The sequence below is a fragment of the Sinohyriopsis cumingii genome, chromosome 17 (assembly GCF_028554795.1).
Source record: "Sinohyriopsis cumingii isolate HCF-2022 chromosome 17, ASM2855479v2, whole genome shotgun sequence".
Lineage (NCBI taxonomy): Eukaryota > Metazoa > Mollusca > Bivalvia > Unionida > Unionidae > Sinohyriopsis > Sinohyriopsis cumingii.
Window position 1 is genome coordinate 28,813,816 of NC_142977.1, and position 20,746 is coordinate 28,834,561.

The 20,746-nt window shown below is 34.6% G+C and overlaps 1 protein-coding gene across 4 annotated transcripts in view; it reads right to left on the minus strand.

Moving 5' to 3' along the window:
- Positions 1-20,746, minus strand: part of LOC149778331 (uncharacterized) — a 46,114-nt gene that overhangs the window by 10,627 nt on the left and 14,741 nt on the right. For all 4 annotated transcript variants that reach the window (XM_089939144.1, XM_089939143.1, XM_089939141.1 and 1 more), the window contains exons 5-8: positions 17,568-17,738; positions 16,433-16,548; positions 12,304-12,364; positions 8,024-8,263 (exon numbers count right to left, since the gene is read on the minus strand). In XM_089939144.1, coding sequence (XP_089795270.1) covers positions 8,024-8,263; positions 12,304-12,364; positions 16,433-16,548; positions 17,568-17,738 — 588 coding nt within the window. The remainder of the gene's footprint in view (positions 1-8,023; positions 8,264-12,303; positions 12,365-16,432; positions 16,549-17,567; positions 17,739-20,746) is intronic.

Sequence of the window (20,746 nt, forward strand, 5' to 3'; positions counted from 1 at the left end):
GTATCAAATTGATTTTAACCTTCTGGTCTGTTTCTGTCCATTCTGGTGATATGTCCACTGAATCAGTATGGTTGGAAAAAATATTTGGCAAATTTAAAAAATTAAAAATCTTTTGGCAGATTATGATTATACCCTACTTCTGCCCAAGACATGTGAATAATTGTATTTCTTGGTTTGTTGATTGTGGTTTTTGCTCAATTCAAATGCATCACTGAAAAACATTGATGCATTCTCATACTTTGTTACAAATATTTATTACAGATACATATCATCAGATATTGGTGAATATAGCTTGAATAAATTATAACAGTTCTAGTTGGAACAATGAACATTGTTAAGAGAAAATTTAAGTGAGCTAAAATGTAAACTTTTTGGCAGTGTGGGATGCAGGATTGCTCAAGACTTTTCCATCTCATATGCTCACCATAAAAATTCCATTTGCACCAACTGATGATGACTTTTAGGTAACTGTCAGAAAGGCATAATTGACGATATTCTAAGGTCTACAAAAATTACTAGAGTCAAAAGTTATAAACTCATACAGCTGTGGCAAAAGTGATTGACTAGTACCTTTGCTGCTGTTGCCACAGTTGATTAGTTGGTTGATTCAGTGTGGTTTGATTTGGGGTTTTTTGGTGATTTTTTTACAATATATTAGGTGGAGGAAGAACCCCGAACGACCAACAACCTAAATTGGTTGATCTGTGACACAAACTCACTCTGTGAGATGTTTAAGTGATGTAAAAGCAAGCACCTTAGTGCACTTGGGCACATGGAGCCTCTGTTGATTTGACATTTATCTCCAACAGCTGAAGTCGTTTAGACATGAGATCTCGGGGGTTTCAGTAGATCATTATGGCGTTTACACCATTTTCCAAGTCCTTTTGAGACACCAAACACCACTTATGTAGATCCACTGACCTTCCACAAGTAACTGGCAACATTCTCATTAGCACACTGGAGGCAAGTAATCACAAGACAAGCATCTTGTACCACTGCCATGGAAGCCCCTCAGTTCTGTATTACAAGACGAGCATCTTATACCGCTCTGCCATGAAAGCCCCTCAGGCCATAGGTATAAGTCTCATATGAAAGACTAGAAGTGGGAGATAGAACCTGTGACAACTGGATTGAAAGTGCAGAATGTTACTGCTAGGCCATCAGTGATGATTATGATGCTGTTGACAATACAGTTAACTGCAATGACATTGATTTTATGAGTGCTCTGGGAAAAATGATTCCTTGACTTTCATCCATTTTTTTAAATCTATGATATAAAAATGTTTGACTTGCTATATTTTTTTATAACTTTATATTAGTCTTGCAACAAGGCATAAAAAAAAGACATCGGTAACTGAAAAAGATGTTCTTACAAGAAATGATATAGTGTAAAAGTAGACAAATGATGCAACAACACTTCCACAGGCATCATTGGTTTTTTTTCTGACAAGTCATGTAAGTTTACCAAAACATTCATTGGAAAAAATAATAACAATGAATCATAGAATCTGACCACACATTTATTAATAAAGCAATACAAGATTTAACTATTATTCTAATCAAAAGCAGCATGCCTGAGAACAAAGAAAAATAGCAAGACATATTGATCACTTTAGGAAACACAGAGTTTAGTAAGGATACAAATTCATGATTTCTGTATTAGAATAGAAATATCTATTATAAAATCTGTATTCATGGATGTTAAATTAGTAGGTATTAAGGGACTGATCAATGACATCTACAAATAATAAGCCACCATGAAAATCTGTGATTTCACAGTATCAGAGACATACTTGGCTGACAGACAAACAAACAAAATGACAAAAGACTGATTATAATGAATGAATACAAATAAAAATATGCAGTAGATTATATGATGTATATGAATTCAGTAGATTACCTCCAGCCAGCTGTCATTTAAATCGCTTCTGTCCCCAACCCAATATTAAAATAGCTTCTACCGCCCACTAACCCATAGCCAGAAATTATGTTAAAAAAATACACTTCTGTAGGGGGCAGTGTTTCTCGATTAAAACACATCTGACAGTGGATCATAATTTTTTTTAATTGCTTATGTTGAGGGTTGGTTGAATTTGAAAGTGCCTTCCCCCGGGGGGGTATATGTTTTACTGGAACAGCCCTAAAGGACAATACTGACAGAAAAATGTTTATGACAGCAGCCATTGCAACCATACTGGATGTAAGAGAGGCATCACTTTCATTTAGGATCAACTTGGTATTGTAAGAAGAACGAGTTTACAGATTTTCACGATGGCCTCTATGGTGTCTGTATTAGATGTCTGAGCAGTACTATTTTCATGTAGGACAATCTAGACGAAATAGAAATCTATCAGTCAAAATGCATGTTGATACAATCATCCATTCAGAAGGAGTAGCAATAGGAAGATTCTTGAGATGGCAGCAGTGACAGTCATGCTGGATGTGCTAGTGGTACCATTTTCCTTCAAGATAACTAGGTATCATAAGTCTTCTTGTTCTGGAGAACTAGCTATAACAAGATTTTCAAGATAGCTTCTGTAGTAGCCATACTGGACATCAGAGAGGCATCATTTTCATTTAGGACCAACCAAATATATAAAGTCTTTCAGGAAAACCCCTTGTTCACAGGAATGTCAACTCAGGAGGATTTCTGACAAAAAGATTTTTATGCTGGCTGCTGTGGTGGCCATAATGGACATCGGATCAGTACCATTTTCATTTATGACAAATCAGACATCAAAAATGTCTTCTGGTGGAAACCTCATGTCAATATGACTTTCCATTCTCTTTTATGAATTTCAGTTCAAAAGAAGAATAAGTAACAAAATTTTCAAGATACCTGCCATGGCAGCCATACTGGATACCATATCTGCACCATTTTCATTTAGGATTAACTAGACATCTTAAGAAATCTTTTGGTAAAACCACATGTTGATGTGACCATCCATTCAGGTGGAATAGCAATATCAAAGTTTTCAAGAATGCTAATATGGTAGCAGTATTATGTCCAGACAGAACCATCATCATTTTGGACCTACTACACATCAAGGACCGTTCCGGTGGTCTAGTGGTTAGAGCATCTGCCTCGGAAGAGGGAGGTCGTGGGTTCGAACCCTGGCCGAGTCATACCAAAGACTTTTAAAAAAATGGTACTAACAGCTACCTCGCTAGACACTCGGCATTAAGAGGTTAGTGTTAGGACTGGTCGGCCTAGTGTCAGAATAATGTGACTGGGTGGGACATCATACTACATGTCTGCATCATGATGCCCCAGTGCTAGACATCACTAAAAACTGCCACACTGCAGACATCATAGCAATATGACTGAAAAAACTGTTAAAGCTACGTTAAAAATCCTAATCACTCACTCACTCACAAAACGTCAAGGGAAGTGAACTGGAGAAATTCCCATGCCAATTAGACTATCCAGTCAAGGGTTCTAGCAGTACCAATATTTTCAAGATGGCTGCCATGGTGGCCATATTGGATGTCAGCTTAATATCATTTTCATTAGCAATGACAGGATTTACAATTTGGCCGCAGTGAAGGCCATAATGGATGAATGAGCACCATTATTTTCATTCTGGACAAAGTGGACCTTGCCTCAACAACAACTGTGTAATAGGCGGCAATGTCTTCCTGCACAAAGACTTCCACAAGTGAATTTGGAAATCCACCAATGGGCACACTGTCACCCAGACTGACCATGTCATGAAGAAAAAGTAATGCAGATCTCTCCAAGATGACAAGGTCCATCACAGAGTGGACATCAACAGTGATCACTGCCTTGAGATAACCAAGATAAAGCTGAAACTATTGGCAACACATACCACACAGAAACAGGGCACGATATTTTACATCAGCAAGCTTTGCTCACCAGAGATAAAGAGAGATTTTACCATTAAGCTTACATATCATTTTAATGCAGTGAAGTCAGTAAAGATGGGGAAGACTAAAACACAAATGAAAGTTACATGTATCAACAACAAAAATACATACACTGAAGCAGCAAAGAAACTCATTGGTTACTGAAAGAAAAAGGAAATGAGATGATTAACATCAGAGATTTGGAAGAGAATCAATGAAAGAAGAAAGGCCAAAGACAAACTGCTGAGTTCTATATCACCAAGGTTGACTGAAGGAACACAGAAAATTATAAGCTGAAGGATAAAGAAGTGAAAAGGAGCACATGGAAGGAAAAAGAACCTGTGTTGAGGAATTGGCAAATGAGGCAGAACAGGCAGCAGCAAAGGGTGAACTGAACATGGTATACAAGATTACAAAACAGTGCTGTGGACAAAGATCCAACCACTCCATGCCAGTTAAAGAAGAACTGGGAGAGTGATAACAATGCAGGAAGCTGGCTGTGAAATGGTCCATCACTTCAAACAGGCTCTGATGAGCCAGCAGACCTGCTGCCATCAGCTGACATTAATAACAGTGTTCATGATGAAAGTCTATGGAAGATTCTTTGAGCCCATGGAATACACCCCAAAACAATGGGAAGTTTTACAGGTACCTTGAATGCAGCATTATCCTTAACAACACTCTTTCCAAGTCATTCAAAGTAAAGTTTGGTGTTAGGCAAGGCAAGGTTACATCCTCTCTCCCATTCTGTCCCTCACCACCATCGACTGTATAATATGTCAAACAACATCTGAGAATCTCAGAGGGATGCAGTGGGCACTCTTCTAACACCTTGAAGATCTGGAATTTGCTGATGATCTGGCTGTCATTTCATCAAGGTACTCTCATCTTCAAGAGAAATCTGACAGACTCAGCAAGAACACTAAACAGACTGGCCTGCATGTCAATACAAAGAAAACCCAAGTGATGTGCGCAAATGCCATAGCTACCCCTCTGATTACCAATCCACTGATGTAGAAGCACTTGAGGACTACACCTACCTGGGTAGCTTAATTAGTAACGACAATGGTGCTAAAAAGGACACTGAGACCAGGTTAAATAAAGCCAAAGGTGCTTTTGGCAGACTCCAACCTATAGGGAAATTAAAAAAATATAGCCTCAAGACAAAGGTCAGACTTCACAACAGCAAGGTAAAGTTGTTACTGTTGCATGGCTCTCAGTGTTGGAAAATAGTGAAGACAGAGAAAAGCAAAGTAAATTCATTTCAAAACAGTTGCCTCCACAAGATATGCAGCATTTATTGGCAATGTAAGATCTCCAATGTGAACCTATATGAAAAGACAGGATGTAATAACATTTCCCTGGGGATTAAGATTGTGCAGGATCAATAGACTCGGGTATATAATGAGGATTCCCTAAGAACAGATACCCATGGTAGCCCTCACATGGACACCAGCTGGTAGGCATAAATGTGGATGTCCAAAGATAACCTGGTGAAAGGACAGTGATAACTGAGCTGGAAGAAATGGGACATTCCATTTCTAAAGACAGACCTAGATGGCAGAAGTTATTTGCAGCCTTATGCCCCAGCTAGGGTGAAGAGGTCTAACTAACAAAGTAGACCATATGATGAATGTGTGTGTAAAGTTTAGGATGGCTGGTGGAAAATAGATGACAGAAAAGAGGTCATACTATTCCATAGGGCTAGCCAGAAACAGAACAATGGCTGTATTTGCCTGGAAACATAATAAGATTATCTAATTATTATAAAAATGATAAAGAGTTTAAAAGATTATGACTTCAAGTTCGATAGTTTCAGCACACTTATTCTGAAAATAAAAAACCATACCCTGCTATCAAAGTGAAGGCATCAAATATATTCTTAGTGACTCTATGGGACATTTGTCTTAAAATAGTTACCATATATACTTTTGAGTCCAACTGCAAACAACATATACCCTGAACTATCATAAATAAAATGTTGATTTTTCTACTGAATACAAATAATAAACTATATCAACCCAGATCTACTGGTGCACTACACAATGGCAGATCTAGATCTAACTCTATGTGGTTATTAACTAGATCCAACTAATATCCAAATACAGTGTGACCCCGCTATAGCGTGCTCCGTTATAACACAAATTCGAATATAACATAGTCGTGGAATGGCTCCTTCAATTTCATACACACGTATTTTTCTTGTGCACAAAAAATTCTTTCTTAAAAAGTACGAAAAAAACATAAAAGGTTTGTTATCATTTTGGGGAAGAGATCACGTATGAATAATACAAGATGATCATGGCTTGGCTCCTGAAATTTTATATGTATTTTTCTCGTACACAAAAAAGTTTTTTCTTCTTAAAAGTACATAAAAAAAAACACATAAAAAGTTTATTCTGGGATCGCGTAGGTCTTCGCCAATGTTGCAAACTTGGATTGTTTTTCCTTATTGGTGGCAAAACATACCATTTGGCTTTTTCTATATTATTGGCAACATTGTTGGCTGTTTAAACTTTTATATACAACCATTGATTTGGAGTACAGAAATTCAGAGGCCCCATGAAAGGAAGCCGCAAACTGGATATAAAATGCACTGAAATTTATCTATTGTTACATAAACAAATTCTTTGTCCATATTGACAAACCATCTAAACAGTGCATTGTTATATCATAATCCGCTTATCTTAACACCTAGCATGAATTCTGTACGTTGTGAAATATCCACTTTTTTGTTGTTGACATTTCTGGTAAAGGAGAACAACCGGATGAGGCATTATCTCGTAATATATCTTTCATTGTATTTTTGGCTGCTCGCTGGTAATTAATATATTTACAAAGACTGACATTTGTATGTGGCTGGTAAGTAAAATTCCTCTTCTTTTCACTCAGAATTAAATGATCAGAACACTCACATTTTCTGTAATAATCACTGTCATCAAAACACATGCATCTCTATCGTCCGTTGATCCTTTGTTAATTTTCAGACACATGCATGGAAGGCAGCATCGCGCTGCTACCACAAATGTAAAAAAAAATACATCTTACTTATTGGTTTATTAAATAGGCATGGAGGGACAGTAACTAGAACAGTCCAAATGACAGCCAATTCCTTTCTAAAAATGTACCCAGATAAAATCGTTTGCTTAAATTTCAAAGGAAACAGATTACACATTTGAAGCACTGACTGTTATGAAAAAGTACTCAGCAAATTGAAAAAAATACCAGTCTAAATCATGCAATACAATTATTTGATCTTGCTGCCACAATAAGAAATGGGCATTTGTTTGGTTCTCCAAAGCTGTCCTTTAGCGGTGACTTCAATAGCACATGCACCCTTCATCAAAGAAAGCCATCTACAATCTTTCAATAACAGCAAAGAACTTTTCTTCAAAGGAAGTCAGTACCAAATTTAAATAAAAGTGATGGAATCAGATGGATTTTTGCATTTTCCAACGTTACTGGAACACGTTAACTGTGCTGTGAAAGTTTCCTTTTTGTAGGGAAAAAATTTATGCTTACAAACGCAGCTTAAAACACAAACTAACTTTTACCAACTTGGAACGTACTGAAAAATAAATGTGCTTCGTCATTCGTTATGTGATTGTGCTATGTTTATCCACTGAATTCAGACCAATATGACCTGTTACAAAATTACTGAATATTTTAAAGCTGTGTGTGTGCATATTTTCGATGGAATCACTTGTATTATGGATTCATTGTATATGACGAGGTTCGCGGGTGAGTACACAGTGTTGCTACTCTAGTCATACTATACATTAGACATTATATATAAACAGGATTCACATATATGTATCAATTCATGGTTCTCTAAATAAAGTAAACTATTATAAACGTCTTTTCTGTTTTCACTACAGGTGTATTTCTCATTTAATATGCATCAATTTAAGATGGTAACTGTGCCGAGGAAGCACGTATTTTACCGCCCGCATTTATTACCTACACCCCCCACAATTTTTTGGGGTTACATTTTCTTCAGCTAACTGACCTGGTTGCTTATAACATGGTTCAGTCTATAATGCAGTCGGGTTCTATGGCTCCCAACTACCGTGTTATAGCAGGGTCACACTATATATAAGATAAGTGTTTCTTTCCCTTGCCTGTCCTTTACAAACAGATTTCACTGTGTACTTACTGTTGTACTGCAGCCATTTCACAATTCTTTGCATGGTTTTCGAAAATGTCTCAAATGTCTTTCCAGTGTCATTGTAGCGAAGGGGTATAAAGAGTCTTGTTGTAAGTTTGACGGATTCATACAGACAGACATCAGATTTTAAATCATTAATATAAAAAATCCGTAGAATTCTAGCAAAGTGACTATCTTTCCCAGGACTTTCTATGTATCCAGCATTGTTGGACTTCACTACAGTTTCTCCTGTGGGAAAATAAAATTGATATATAGCATACTACCTATGATAATCATTCAGTAACAACAAGTATTAAAAGATTTCCTGCTATGAAACTTCAAATGGAAAGGACACAAAAATATCGTTATATGGATTCAAGTAACAGAGCTGATTAAAAAACTTAATGAATGGAATGAAAGATGGAAACATTACTGGAAGGACATATACATGTATTCTGTGACTCACTTTTTTTTCCAAAGACTGGTATAAGAGGTTAATAAATGGAGGTAATATCTGAAAATTAAAGGAATTTCATATTTAGTGAATTATCTTAAAATGGTACATATTAATGACATTAGTCTTTAAAAACTTAAATTGCTAATGCAATGAGGTTATGGGAAAGATTTTGGATTTTAAAGTTCTGCTTTTTCAGGCTTATACCTGGTTATATGTCAAGTACAACTGCAAATAACACCATCCATGATCTGCCTTTGCCAGAAGATTAAAGTCTATTGTCTACTGATTACTCATAATAAACCAGAGACCCAGACTGACCAGTACAATACACAATGGCAGATCCAGTCTGTGAAGTTTGTTGTTTGACTAGACTTGTGGTATCAGATTGTTGAGAAATATATCTGATAGCAGAATGAAATGCTAGTGTCTTCAAAGAACACTAACACAACATACGATAATATACAAGGTTCAAATTACATGCAAATCCACTATGGTCAGCCTTATAAAGTGCAGAAGTATCATGATCAAGATCATGTTTGAAAATGCAAGAGAATGAACAACAAGAAAACCACGAATGATGGTGTGACAGGATAGTAAAGCTTTCTTGTTGGTGTAAATGGTGTGGTAATTCTTATAATGATGCCAAAGAATCAAGTTTGATTATCTGGCAATAATTGTACGTTATGACTTCAACTTAATTCAAAGGTTAACACAGTTCACAGGCACATGACACAAAGGTCACAGTGACTTAGTTTTGGTCAATGAGTGTAGTGCCAAGTTGCATTAATCTGTAGGCAACAGTTTGATAAAGTGAGCTTCACACATGATTAAAAAAGTAAATGTAGTGTGAATATAGGAAATAGCAACTTTGTTTTGACTTAATTATTGATCATGTGTTGATATCCCAAATACAATGACCCTGCAAGCAGAAGTGTCAGAGAAACTGTAATGTTAATGCCTGTCACTGGTGCATGAAATGGGCACAGTGATTCAGTTTTGACTGAAGCATTTAGTTACTCTTCATTATGCATTAAAATGCTAAGATACATCACCCTGCAGGCAATAATATCTAACAAACTAAGCTAAAGGCAATGGTTAACACAGATCACTGGAACATGAAAAGTATGTCCCAATGACTTAGTTTTGACTGAAGAATGTACTGAAGTGAAACTTATGAAGCTTCTATTTATCAAGGTGCATGACTCTGCTGGCAACTATTCTGAGAAAGTGAGCTAAGCACAGAAGTTTGTGCAGGTCAATGGGGTCTGAAATACAGGTCACAATGACCTAGTTCTGACTGAAGGGTAGTACTTCTTGTGATGTCAAAATGCATGACTGCAAGCAACAGTATAAGAGAAACAGCTGAACACAAACCTTAACAGAACTCAATTTAACATGAAACTACTGTGAACATAAATCAAAGAATCATGAAATGAAGGTTGTAGTGAACTACCTTGCAATAAAGACAAAAATGATAGTGAATTCTCAGAAACAAACATAAACCACAAATGGTCCTCTTTTAGTACTCACTGGTAGTTGAGTAGTTACTGATGTATAAAAATGTAACCTGTTAACAATGACATAAAGGAAACCAGAAAATTCAGACAGCAAATGAGTAGTGATTACATTTTTTAAAAAACATTTCTCATCCCCATCAATTTCTAAGCCAATCCATTAAAGGGGACCAGAAATAAAATGTTCGTTCAGCTAAAACACAAAAAGAAAATTGATTGATGTTGATCTTAGTTGAACTATATGAGAATTTTAGTCTTTATTATTACCAGTCAGTGTGAACATGTAAATTATGATGGTTATGTGCTTGTACAATTAAATGTGCATACCTTTCTAAAAATATTACCTCAATTTGTAGGATCACTTATATCACTGAAAATTAGTAACTCGTAAGCGCACGATTCAACGTAAATGAAACAGCTATTAAGGACTAGCTGAAATGTTATCTGGAAGAATGCAATTTTGTCGAAACAATGAATAAAGAAAAATTTGCATCTAACATGTTTGGGAATAAGTATGGATTTAAGTGACACTATGCATGCTTTGCACTGTGTACAGTAAGTGACAGTAAGTTATAGTACAGGATGGTCTCACTGGTAAACTCAACTGCCCTGCGAATTATGAAAATCATGGTCCTTTACAACAGTTTAATAATTATCGGGTCACCGAAAGTCACTCATTTTTACATGCCTATGTCTTAGGACATGGAAACAATTATTGTTTCATGTCCCAAGATTTACAGCCATTACAGTAGTCAACAAAAAGACCTAAAAATGTAATGTTTAGACATTGGCCCACGGATAAGCTGATCCTCCTTCTTCCATGCCTTTATTTTTTCCTAAATTATTCGGCTTATACACGAGTATATATGGTAAGTCAAAACTTTAGCTATTTTGCAGTTTAGCTACAGCTGACCAGAATATGAAAAAAAGTGGCTTGTCCTGGGGGATAATAAAGTGTATCACAGGGAGAAATGGCATGTCCCACGGGCACTCGCATTTTGGGGCAACAACATGGGGTCAATAGTTGCTAATCCCAATTTTTTTTGTCAGCCAATTAATGTGAAACTTTAACTTTATACATGACCTATCTTCTTTTAATCGCTGCTATTTAAACTGCCCAAGGGATAGTTTTATATCAGTTCCAATCCTTATAGATTATGTTTATACATACTACACGTAACAGGCATAGACTGAAAGTTTTTTGGTTTTTTTTATTAAATTGTGTTTTCTTGAAACACAACAGGTTTATAATCTTATTTTTAGCAAAGCTTCCATATGATTAAAATCATATCTCAATTTCACCTAGGACAGTGGTGATTTGATTTAGATTGTGCCGTGTTCATCAGTGTGATCAAAGTTTCCTCAGGCAAACAATGTTTGCTTCAACAAGCCCAACGGGCACCTCACTTTGAACACAGGATGGGCCCGAACTAAAATTTGAGGGGCCCTGGGTGTCAGGCTATCAGATATTATTTAGCACTACTGGTGTAGATAAAAGATCTGTGAATTGATTGTTGCATTTTGTGGTCATTTACTCAGCTTTCTGCCTATTTTTCTAACTCACATGTTTAACAATTTTCACAAGATTCAAAATATCCAATGGTATGTCTGGAACAGTGCCAACTTTTAGTCTAGGCCTAGCATTTGGGTATCCTAGAACTGCCATTTTTTCAGTATCCCTCTCATAACATTCATTTGAGAAATGTAATTAGCACAGAGTGCTGTATGGTGTTGCTTTGAAATCGACTCACTTGTAATAATGTATCCATACTTTCTTTATCCCTTTATCTCATGGAAAGAAGAAAAAAATGTTGTCCACAGCCTTTCCTTAATGTGCTATCACACTCATAAGCAATGCAAAATGGCATTGTTTTTTCACTCTGGTAACTACCAGTTGGAATGCTGGAGTTGCTACTATGATGTCACATCATGAAAGTAACCAAATAGGCAGGGAAATTTTGCATATGAGGTCACAGAAATTCAGCTCCCAGAAGATATGCCAAAATTTAAATATTGGCATACAATCATAGATGATACTTCAGAATTAGGTTTCCTTCTGTAGTGCTTTTGTTACTGTTCTATATTTGCATTGATTTCTGGTCTCCTTTAATGAATTACCATTTCAATATTTTAAATATTGATGTACATGACATTTCATTTGCTACAGTTCATAAATTACTGGAGGATCTTGAATACTGCGCAAAAGATTGGTAAAAAATGTATTGAAAATACTGTAAATTTAACATGTATGCAATCTACTGGTCTAATAAAGAACATGTAATACTACAACAGATTGTCCAAATACTTTTCAGTCTTACCTGTTGATGAAGACTTTTCACATGGAACATCTACTGTCTGTATATTGACCACACGAATTCCCTGGAAAAGGCAATAAATGTTGTTAGATACCAATACCCTTATTAAACTTACTTTGAGAAAAATAAGAATGTTTTAGAGCAACAATTACCAGATTTTTCTCTAGTTAATATTTTGCATTATTACAGACTGTAAATTATTATTTCAATCAAGGAAAATGTTCTGTAACTTTGATGCCTCTAAGTTATCATTTTCACTGAAGCAATCTTCAAGTGGAATTATCTGTCATAATTTCAATTCAGTCATTGAGATACTGACAAATGCTTTTTGAAAAAATGAAAGTTTAATCACTGATAAGAAAGATGCAAATGAAAATTCCTCAAAATCATTGTGTGAGTCAGAAAAAGGATTTATTTACTCTATTCCCATTTCCATAGATGCCATTCAGCACCCATAAAGTAAGTATTTTCATAATCAAAACACTTGACTACACATGGAGTAAGCAATATGTAGACAAAATAAGTCTGCACTATCAGAGAGAGAAGAAAGAAACAGGAAAAAAACTCATAGTAAATAAGGAATGTACAGAATCAATCAATGGGATCCTTAAAATGCTCCCCAAATGAGGCCAAATGTAACAGTGCTGTGACAAAATATTGCTAAACAACTGACGATTTAACTGCTTGCTTCTTTTTACAAATAAGTTTCAACAGCTAATATGACTCGATAGTAATGAAACTATAAAAATAGTAACACTATCTAAAGTATTATAAATTGGATATAAAAGCACTTTTTTAAGCAACTGTGATTTCATTCATTGACTTTGTTCACCTAATTATATTTTGTCAGAGGCAGCAGATGTATTTTTCAGTGTCACCAGGGATAATCTTACAATGATCACTGAATATACTCAATATGGCTTAATGCTCATGAAAGTGATGTCTGATTTATTCTCCTAGCTACGCACTTTCTAGTAACCATGGCACACTAAAGACACTATCATCTCCTTTATATAAAGTCAATATATTGAGCTTTAACTATAAATAAATATCAAGCTAAGCATGTCCTTGATGACAAATAACCATATTTAGTGCATATGTTGCATGTAATCTTAGCAGATTCCTGGTGCAGTCACTGAATATGCAAAATTTCAGTTATCCTCACGAAATGTTTTTGTGGGTTTAATGCCATTTTTCAGCACATGATTGGTTATAAATGGCAGCCAGTATAACTGGTGGAGAGAAGAAGCTTGGAAGCAACAAAAGAAAATATTAAACAAACAATTAATTTCCCTAAATTACGAAGTGAAAATATAAAATATAACTTAAGATATTGCAAACTGAATCCCAAATAATCCTAGAATTTCTAACACAAATCCTAATGATTACAGTTTAAGAAACTTAATGGAATTCAAAAAAAATTCCAGTGCAGTTAGAGTTGATGTGCTTGTAATGACCTGTGTCATAGTATCATGATAACAGTTTTTCAATGGATCAAAATAACACCATCCAAGAATATATCCTTAATCAAATTTCACTATAAATCCATGTCTCTATTTCTGAGCACTTTGTTGTTCAAGAGAAGAATACTTCAGTTAAATAATATGAATAAATAAATTTCAGCCTAAAGAAACTCTGGATACATGAAAAATACAATGGATCCTGCTCCGATTTAATAGAACAATGTTGTTGTAGGGTTTAACACCATTTTTCAGCACAAGATAGGCTATATATGGCAGCCAGTATTAATGGTGGAGAAAGAACCCAGGAAATCCCTGGAAAGAACCATCTACCCTCGAGAAGTTACTGGCAAGCTTTCTCACATACCCACATTGGCTGAATCCGAGACTCAAACCAAGCAGACAAAGGTGAGATAGCAGTGATCCATAAAGGAGAGCACTTTAGACCACTAGGCCACTCAGAGCCCTTAATAGAACGAATGAATAATTTCAAGATAAACAAAATTATATAGTCCTCTACTTGACCATACCATTTTCTAAAAAAAATCAAAAATATTACCTAATGTTTACTTTCATTATAAAAGGTTCAAAATGTTTACAAGATAAACTCTTAGTTACAATTAGAAGGTCTGTTACTAAAATAATAATATAAGATGTAGTGAACAACAGGTAGACCTGGCATTTCATGCAGAATTTCCAATGTTCTGGACTCTGTGATAAACATTTTGCTTACAAAACCCAAATCAATGATTTTTGTCACTGCAGAAAATGAACTTGATTTTTGAACAAGGTCAAGTCCAAAATACAATTATCCATACCATATAATAATAATAAAAATCCCCATGAACAATGCAAATTAGATATAAAACTGGTGGACAGGTGAAAATGCAGTGATCAGTAAAGGTGAGCTCTTTAGACTATTGGGCCCCTATCCCCCTTTTGAGGTATATAGAGTTATTTGCTGACAATCCTGGCTTGCCCATTTGATCTTTCAATTTAATTTTTATTACATGTTCTTTCACCCAATCAATAGATATAGAGGAATAGAGGATTGCAAGCATCAAGTTTATGTGAGATGGACAGCATATATATATATATATATATATATATATATATATATATATATATATATATATATATATATATAATACATGCATGAAGATACCTATTTATCAAACAGACTAAAGCTCTTGTTCATTATAATGCAGTAGTCTGGGTCTATAACCTACAAATGCATTATGTCCCAAACAGCGTTATTCTGAAAACTGTGATATGTATGAAAGCACAGTATAATGAGAATAGCATATTGTACCAGGTATAGTGTTCACTATCCAAACTGTATAAATCAGAAGGTGTTTTGAAAAGAAATGAAGATAAAAGACAAAGTTACCGCATGTTTACTTTCAACCCAATACTGTTATACACTGTGTGACTTTGGTCATGGGGATCACTGTAGTACTGTGTTATATCTGAAATCATGCTATAATGAGACACGGGGACCATTGTAGTACTGTATTATATATGGAACCATGTTATAATGAGACATGTTACAATGAAGGATAGGAAGAAATGCAGAAACATTCCACTGAAAAGATAAACCAACAGGTCATTCTGGTCAAACTCAAACTTCCTTGTTTTCCACCTGCATGTAATTAAGTCTGAAAAGCTTATGAATACTAACAAAAATGACCAAAAATAATCATCATTTTTTTCTCCCTTTTTGTCTTTCTTAAATATATGGAATGTGCACAGCCTAATGAAGGGCAAAGAATAATAAAAACAAGTTTAAACATGACCTGAGTAATACCAAAATATGCAGCTAATAATTGTTTAAGAATGTGAATACATTTGCTATTATCAGTATTTTCCATTGGGAGAGCCATAAAACACTGGCTTAAACTGCTGAGGAATATAAAATACTGGCTTACCCTATATTTATTGTTTTCCAAAATCCCATATATTTATCACTACTAAAGGAATATAACATTCTAAAACAGAAAATATCTCTGTTTGATTAATATTTCTTTTACTTTTCAAAGTTGTTAAGTAATCCATCTAAGAGAGAACACTACTTTACCTTGTTTGTATTTTATTCATTCTTACAATATGTGCAAGTCTCTCTTTAAAAAATGGCAAAGAATAAAGCAGAATGATGCCACATTAACTTTTCAGACATTTTGATTGCAACTGTCTTCACTATAGAACATCCTACTGTACAGTGATTCCCCTCCTATAACACCAGTACTGGGATGGCTGTTGATTTGTTGTTCTACACCACAGCAACAAAAGTTGGTCATTTAGTGCCAAGACAATTGAAATAAAGTGCCTTGCCCAAAGGCTCACCTTCATAACTGACCCAGACTGATCAGATGGTAGAATACAAATCTGCACCCTTTGGTTGCAAGTGCAGCATTATAATCATGAGCTACCAAACCTCCTCATCACAGTGAAAGACTCCATTAAATTGGTACTTAATTAATTTCATTTAGTTCTCAGTTCAGTACTTTATATCAGTGCTTAATGAAATATTATGAAACAGCTATACACATACTAAAACATACATACTATAATGTAACCTTGCTATAATGTACCCTTGCTTATAATGCAGGTAACTTTATGGGATTAAAAAGAGAGAGCACAGTAGTAAAGAAAGAAATAGAAAACTTAAAAACCTTTTTCTGTCGAAGCCATTTTCTTGCCCTTTCAACAACTGTGGTAAATGGACAGAATCTGGGCCGAGACATCAGTTCAAAATTATTCAAATTGATGGGCAACTCATCATAGTAACCTGAAATACAGACCATAAACCATTCAAATAAAAACAGCTAAAAACACTAATTCATTATGCTGCATTTTTTATCATTCTGAACTCTTTTGGCTCCTTCTTAACTCACATGGATTATTTCTTTAACCTGAAATATACTGTCTCCAGAATGTCCTATAGCATTTAATAATAAGAAAGTGGACTCAAAGTTTCTACAAATTCATCAACAGATAATTAAATTATTGATACTTTCTAAATAAGCTAAAATAAGCAAACCATTGCCACTGATAGTGTGAGACTGAATTTGTCAACATGATATAAGGTCTTGTGTTAATGGAAATATGTTACTGCCTTGAAAAATACATTACAGTTCCTCTACTCTAACCCATTTTATGACTGCTTTCTCTTTCCTGGTCTAATTGACCCTCTTCTCTTTTCAATGTTTTTCCTCAGTGCATAAAACTAAGATATAAAAGACTTTGAAATAAGATTTTTAGGAAATTTAAATAGAATTTAAATATGGCAGTCAGTCTCATATTTCTAGTGGTAAAAGCCCAATCTTCAAAATTAGCAGAAAAGGCTATTTAGTGCAACTTCTGTTGATTCTACTTATACAAGTATGAATGTGAACAAACCAGACAGCTTGTTACAATGGCTAAATGCTTGTAATATTTTTGCTTTCAAACAGAATCTCAAACTTATATTAACCATGAAAGGCATGTAGATCTTGGCATACTATCTAATTCATTTGAAATAACACATTTTATTAAACTGGTACTGAGTGCCAAGGCAACTGAAGTGCCATGCCCAAGGATACACCACAGTATCTGGCTTGGGTTGATCTGATGTTAGGATCTGAACTAACACCATTTCAGTTCAAAGTTCATAATGCTATACAGTGACACTGCAGTTCCTCTTGACTCTAATGTACACTCATATAAAATCCTCTAATTTACAACCTGTTAATTATTAACTCGATTAAAGTGGGCACTATATATATATATATATATATATATATATATATATCAGTTGTTCATACTCACCCACGTCTTCAAAAGCAGGCTTGCCTATGACATAGTAGACCCTAACTGTATTAATAAATGCTCGGTTTGACTTTCCTGTTTCTACCCAGCTCATGGCTTCAGAGTCCAGGCTCACATTCGGATGTGCGTCATCGTACTTCAATTTCAAGTTCTCAATATTCAGTATAGAACCTGAATGAATAAGATGGTAAATTAAAGAAAAATGTGAAAAGTTCATGCTATTTCACAGTTTCAATAAATACATGTTTCTTAGGGTATATATCCAATTTTTAATGGCAAATCACACCAACTACAATTTTTTTCTGAAACTTTCCTCTGAGTGATATTCACACTGTCTGGGACAAACAGTAAAAAACTTCATTTCACCAATTTTGAAGTAATGATTTACCATTTAAGATCAGTAATGGGATAACCTGAGAAGCAACCGATTGATAAAAGATAAATGAAGAAAAATCTATAGATACATGTGTTTTGGACTGAGTTTATTTTCATCCCATAAAGTAAAAGTTTCTGTTGTGTGTAAACAGCATTTCTGATAATTATAGTGATCTGAAATTTAAGAAATATTAGTTAGGTATACTTAGAAATAAATAACAATGAATGCTATAACAACACATGCTTTAACACTGAATGATATTACAACACATGCTATAACACTGAATGCTATAACAACACATGCTATAACACTGAATGCTATAACAACACATGCTATAACACTGAATGCTATAACAGCACATGCTATAACAATGAATGCATAACAACACATGCTATACACAAAAAAGGAATAGCCAGGTTTAAAAGCATCAACAATTTTGTATATATTAAAATAATCATCATAACAATATATCGCTGGCATGACCCACTCTGATGCTCTACACTGTATAACTGTATAAAGAATCAACGACTTTTTGCTAGCAAGGATCAGGCTATAGATTCTGTTAAAGTGAAATAGTTAATTAAACAAAACTTTGATCTACCTAAAAACGAACATTTGTTGATGAAATCTGCTGACCTGATAACAGAAAGTAAGTAAATTGAAATTGTAAAGACTAAATGATCATGGTTGGGTGTTTATCGATGTGTAAATTGTAAAGACTAAATGATCATGGTTGGGTGTTTACCGATGTGTAAATTGTAAAGACTAAATGATCATGGTTGGGTTTATATTGATGTGTAAATTGTAAAGACTAAATGATCATGGTTGGGTGTTTATCGATGTGTAAATTGTAAAGACTAAATGATCATGGTTGGGTGTTTACCAATGTGTAAATTGTAAAGACTAAATGATCATGGTTGGGTGTTTATCGATGTGTAAATTGTAAAGACTAAATGATCATGGTTGGGTGTTTATCGATGTGTAAATTGTAAAGACTAAATGGTCATGGTTGGGTGTTTATCGATGTGTAAATTGTAAAGACTAAATGATCATGGTTGGGTTTATATCGATGTGTAAATTGTAAAGACTAAATGATCATGGTTCTGTGTTTATCGATGTGTAAATTGTAAAGACTAAATGATCATGGTTGGGTGTTTATCGATGTGTAAATTGTAAAGACTAAATGATCATGGTTGGGTGTTTACCGATGTGTAAATTGTAAAGACTAAATGATCATGGTTGGGTGTTTACCGATGTGTAAATTGTAAAGACTAAATGATCACGGTTGGGTGTTTACCGATGTGTAAATTGTAAAGACTAAATGATCACGGTTGGGTGTTTACCGATGTGTAAATTGTAAAGACTAAATTATCACAGGTGGATATTTATCGATGTGTAAATTGTAAAGACTAAATGATCACGGTTGGGTATTTATCGATGTGTAAATTGTAAAGACTAAATGATCACGGGTGGGTGATCATGGGTGGGTATTTATCAATGTGTAAATTGTAAAGACTAAATGATCATGGTTGGGTATTTATCGATGTGTAAATTGTAAAGATTAAATGATCATGGTTGGGTATTTATTGATGTGTAAAGTTTGCTTAATCACTCACAAAGTTAACATCAAGTCCTTTGGACTATATTTACTTTATGAGTGATTAGGTAAAATTTACACATCGATAAACGCCCAACCATGATCATTTAATCTTATATTGAAAAGTGAACTGGATTAACTTGCTGCTCAAGTATGTATTGTTGCTGTAGAAAAATGGGAGGTAACAACAGAAGGACTGAAAAAATACACCCAGACAGAAAGAAAAGATAGATTAAAGACAAATATACCAAAAAATTAAAAGAATTATGGAGCATGCATGTGTGCTCATTGTAAACTAACAAGGGAATGATGGGGCACACAAGTAATAATGTCTGTTATTCAATCAATGGATTTGTTTTTTATGTAATGGTGTTCATTTTAATAACTGCTGCTGATTATTGCAAGTTGATTTTGTGTAATATTACATGTGTACAGACTTTTGTAGATATTCAATTCTTACTGGTACCATTTATTCTCATATATAAGTCAAGTCAAGCTGTTAACAACATAGACCTTATCTGCCATCACATATTTCAAACATAGATCAAGGTCTACGTTATTTGCCCAAATGATTACTGCTAACAAACTGCATAGGTCCAGATCTGCCAATATGAAAGCATTGTGCTATGGCAGAACTGGATCTTGCAGGCTGCAGTTGGACTCCACTTATATGGGTGTTACAGAAGCTTTATTAGTAATTTAACTGTATGTAGCTGATTGGTTGATTATTTCCCTTGTGTTTGTGATTTTTTTGGATTTAGTTTTTAGTCGGATAACATATTGAGCATAACCAAACACAATTTGTTTCTTAATGTTCATGTCAATGAACAACGTGGCGTGTGTTTTTGGACATAAGCAAAACATGCTACAGTATGGAAGCCTATGTTACATATATGGATGTCATGGTTATATTTTATTCTTTAATACTCATGTTGAATAAAAAAGGAATAAATGATAACAATACAAGGTTAGGTTCTTTATTTTTATTATCAAATAAGCAGTTTGTTTATCTGTTTTACTGCAATGTGCATGGGGAAGGACAAATGCAATGCAAGTTTATTTGGTTTCTAAATCTTGGAATATACCACCTAGGTGAAATAAAGTTTCACCATAAGTTCTGGGACAGGATATAAATAATTATTTCATCATGTCCCAGTTTATACAGTAAATATGGTACAAGGGTGATGTTAGAATCGGGGGTATTTG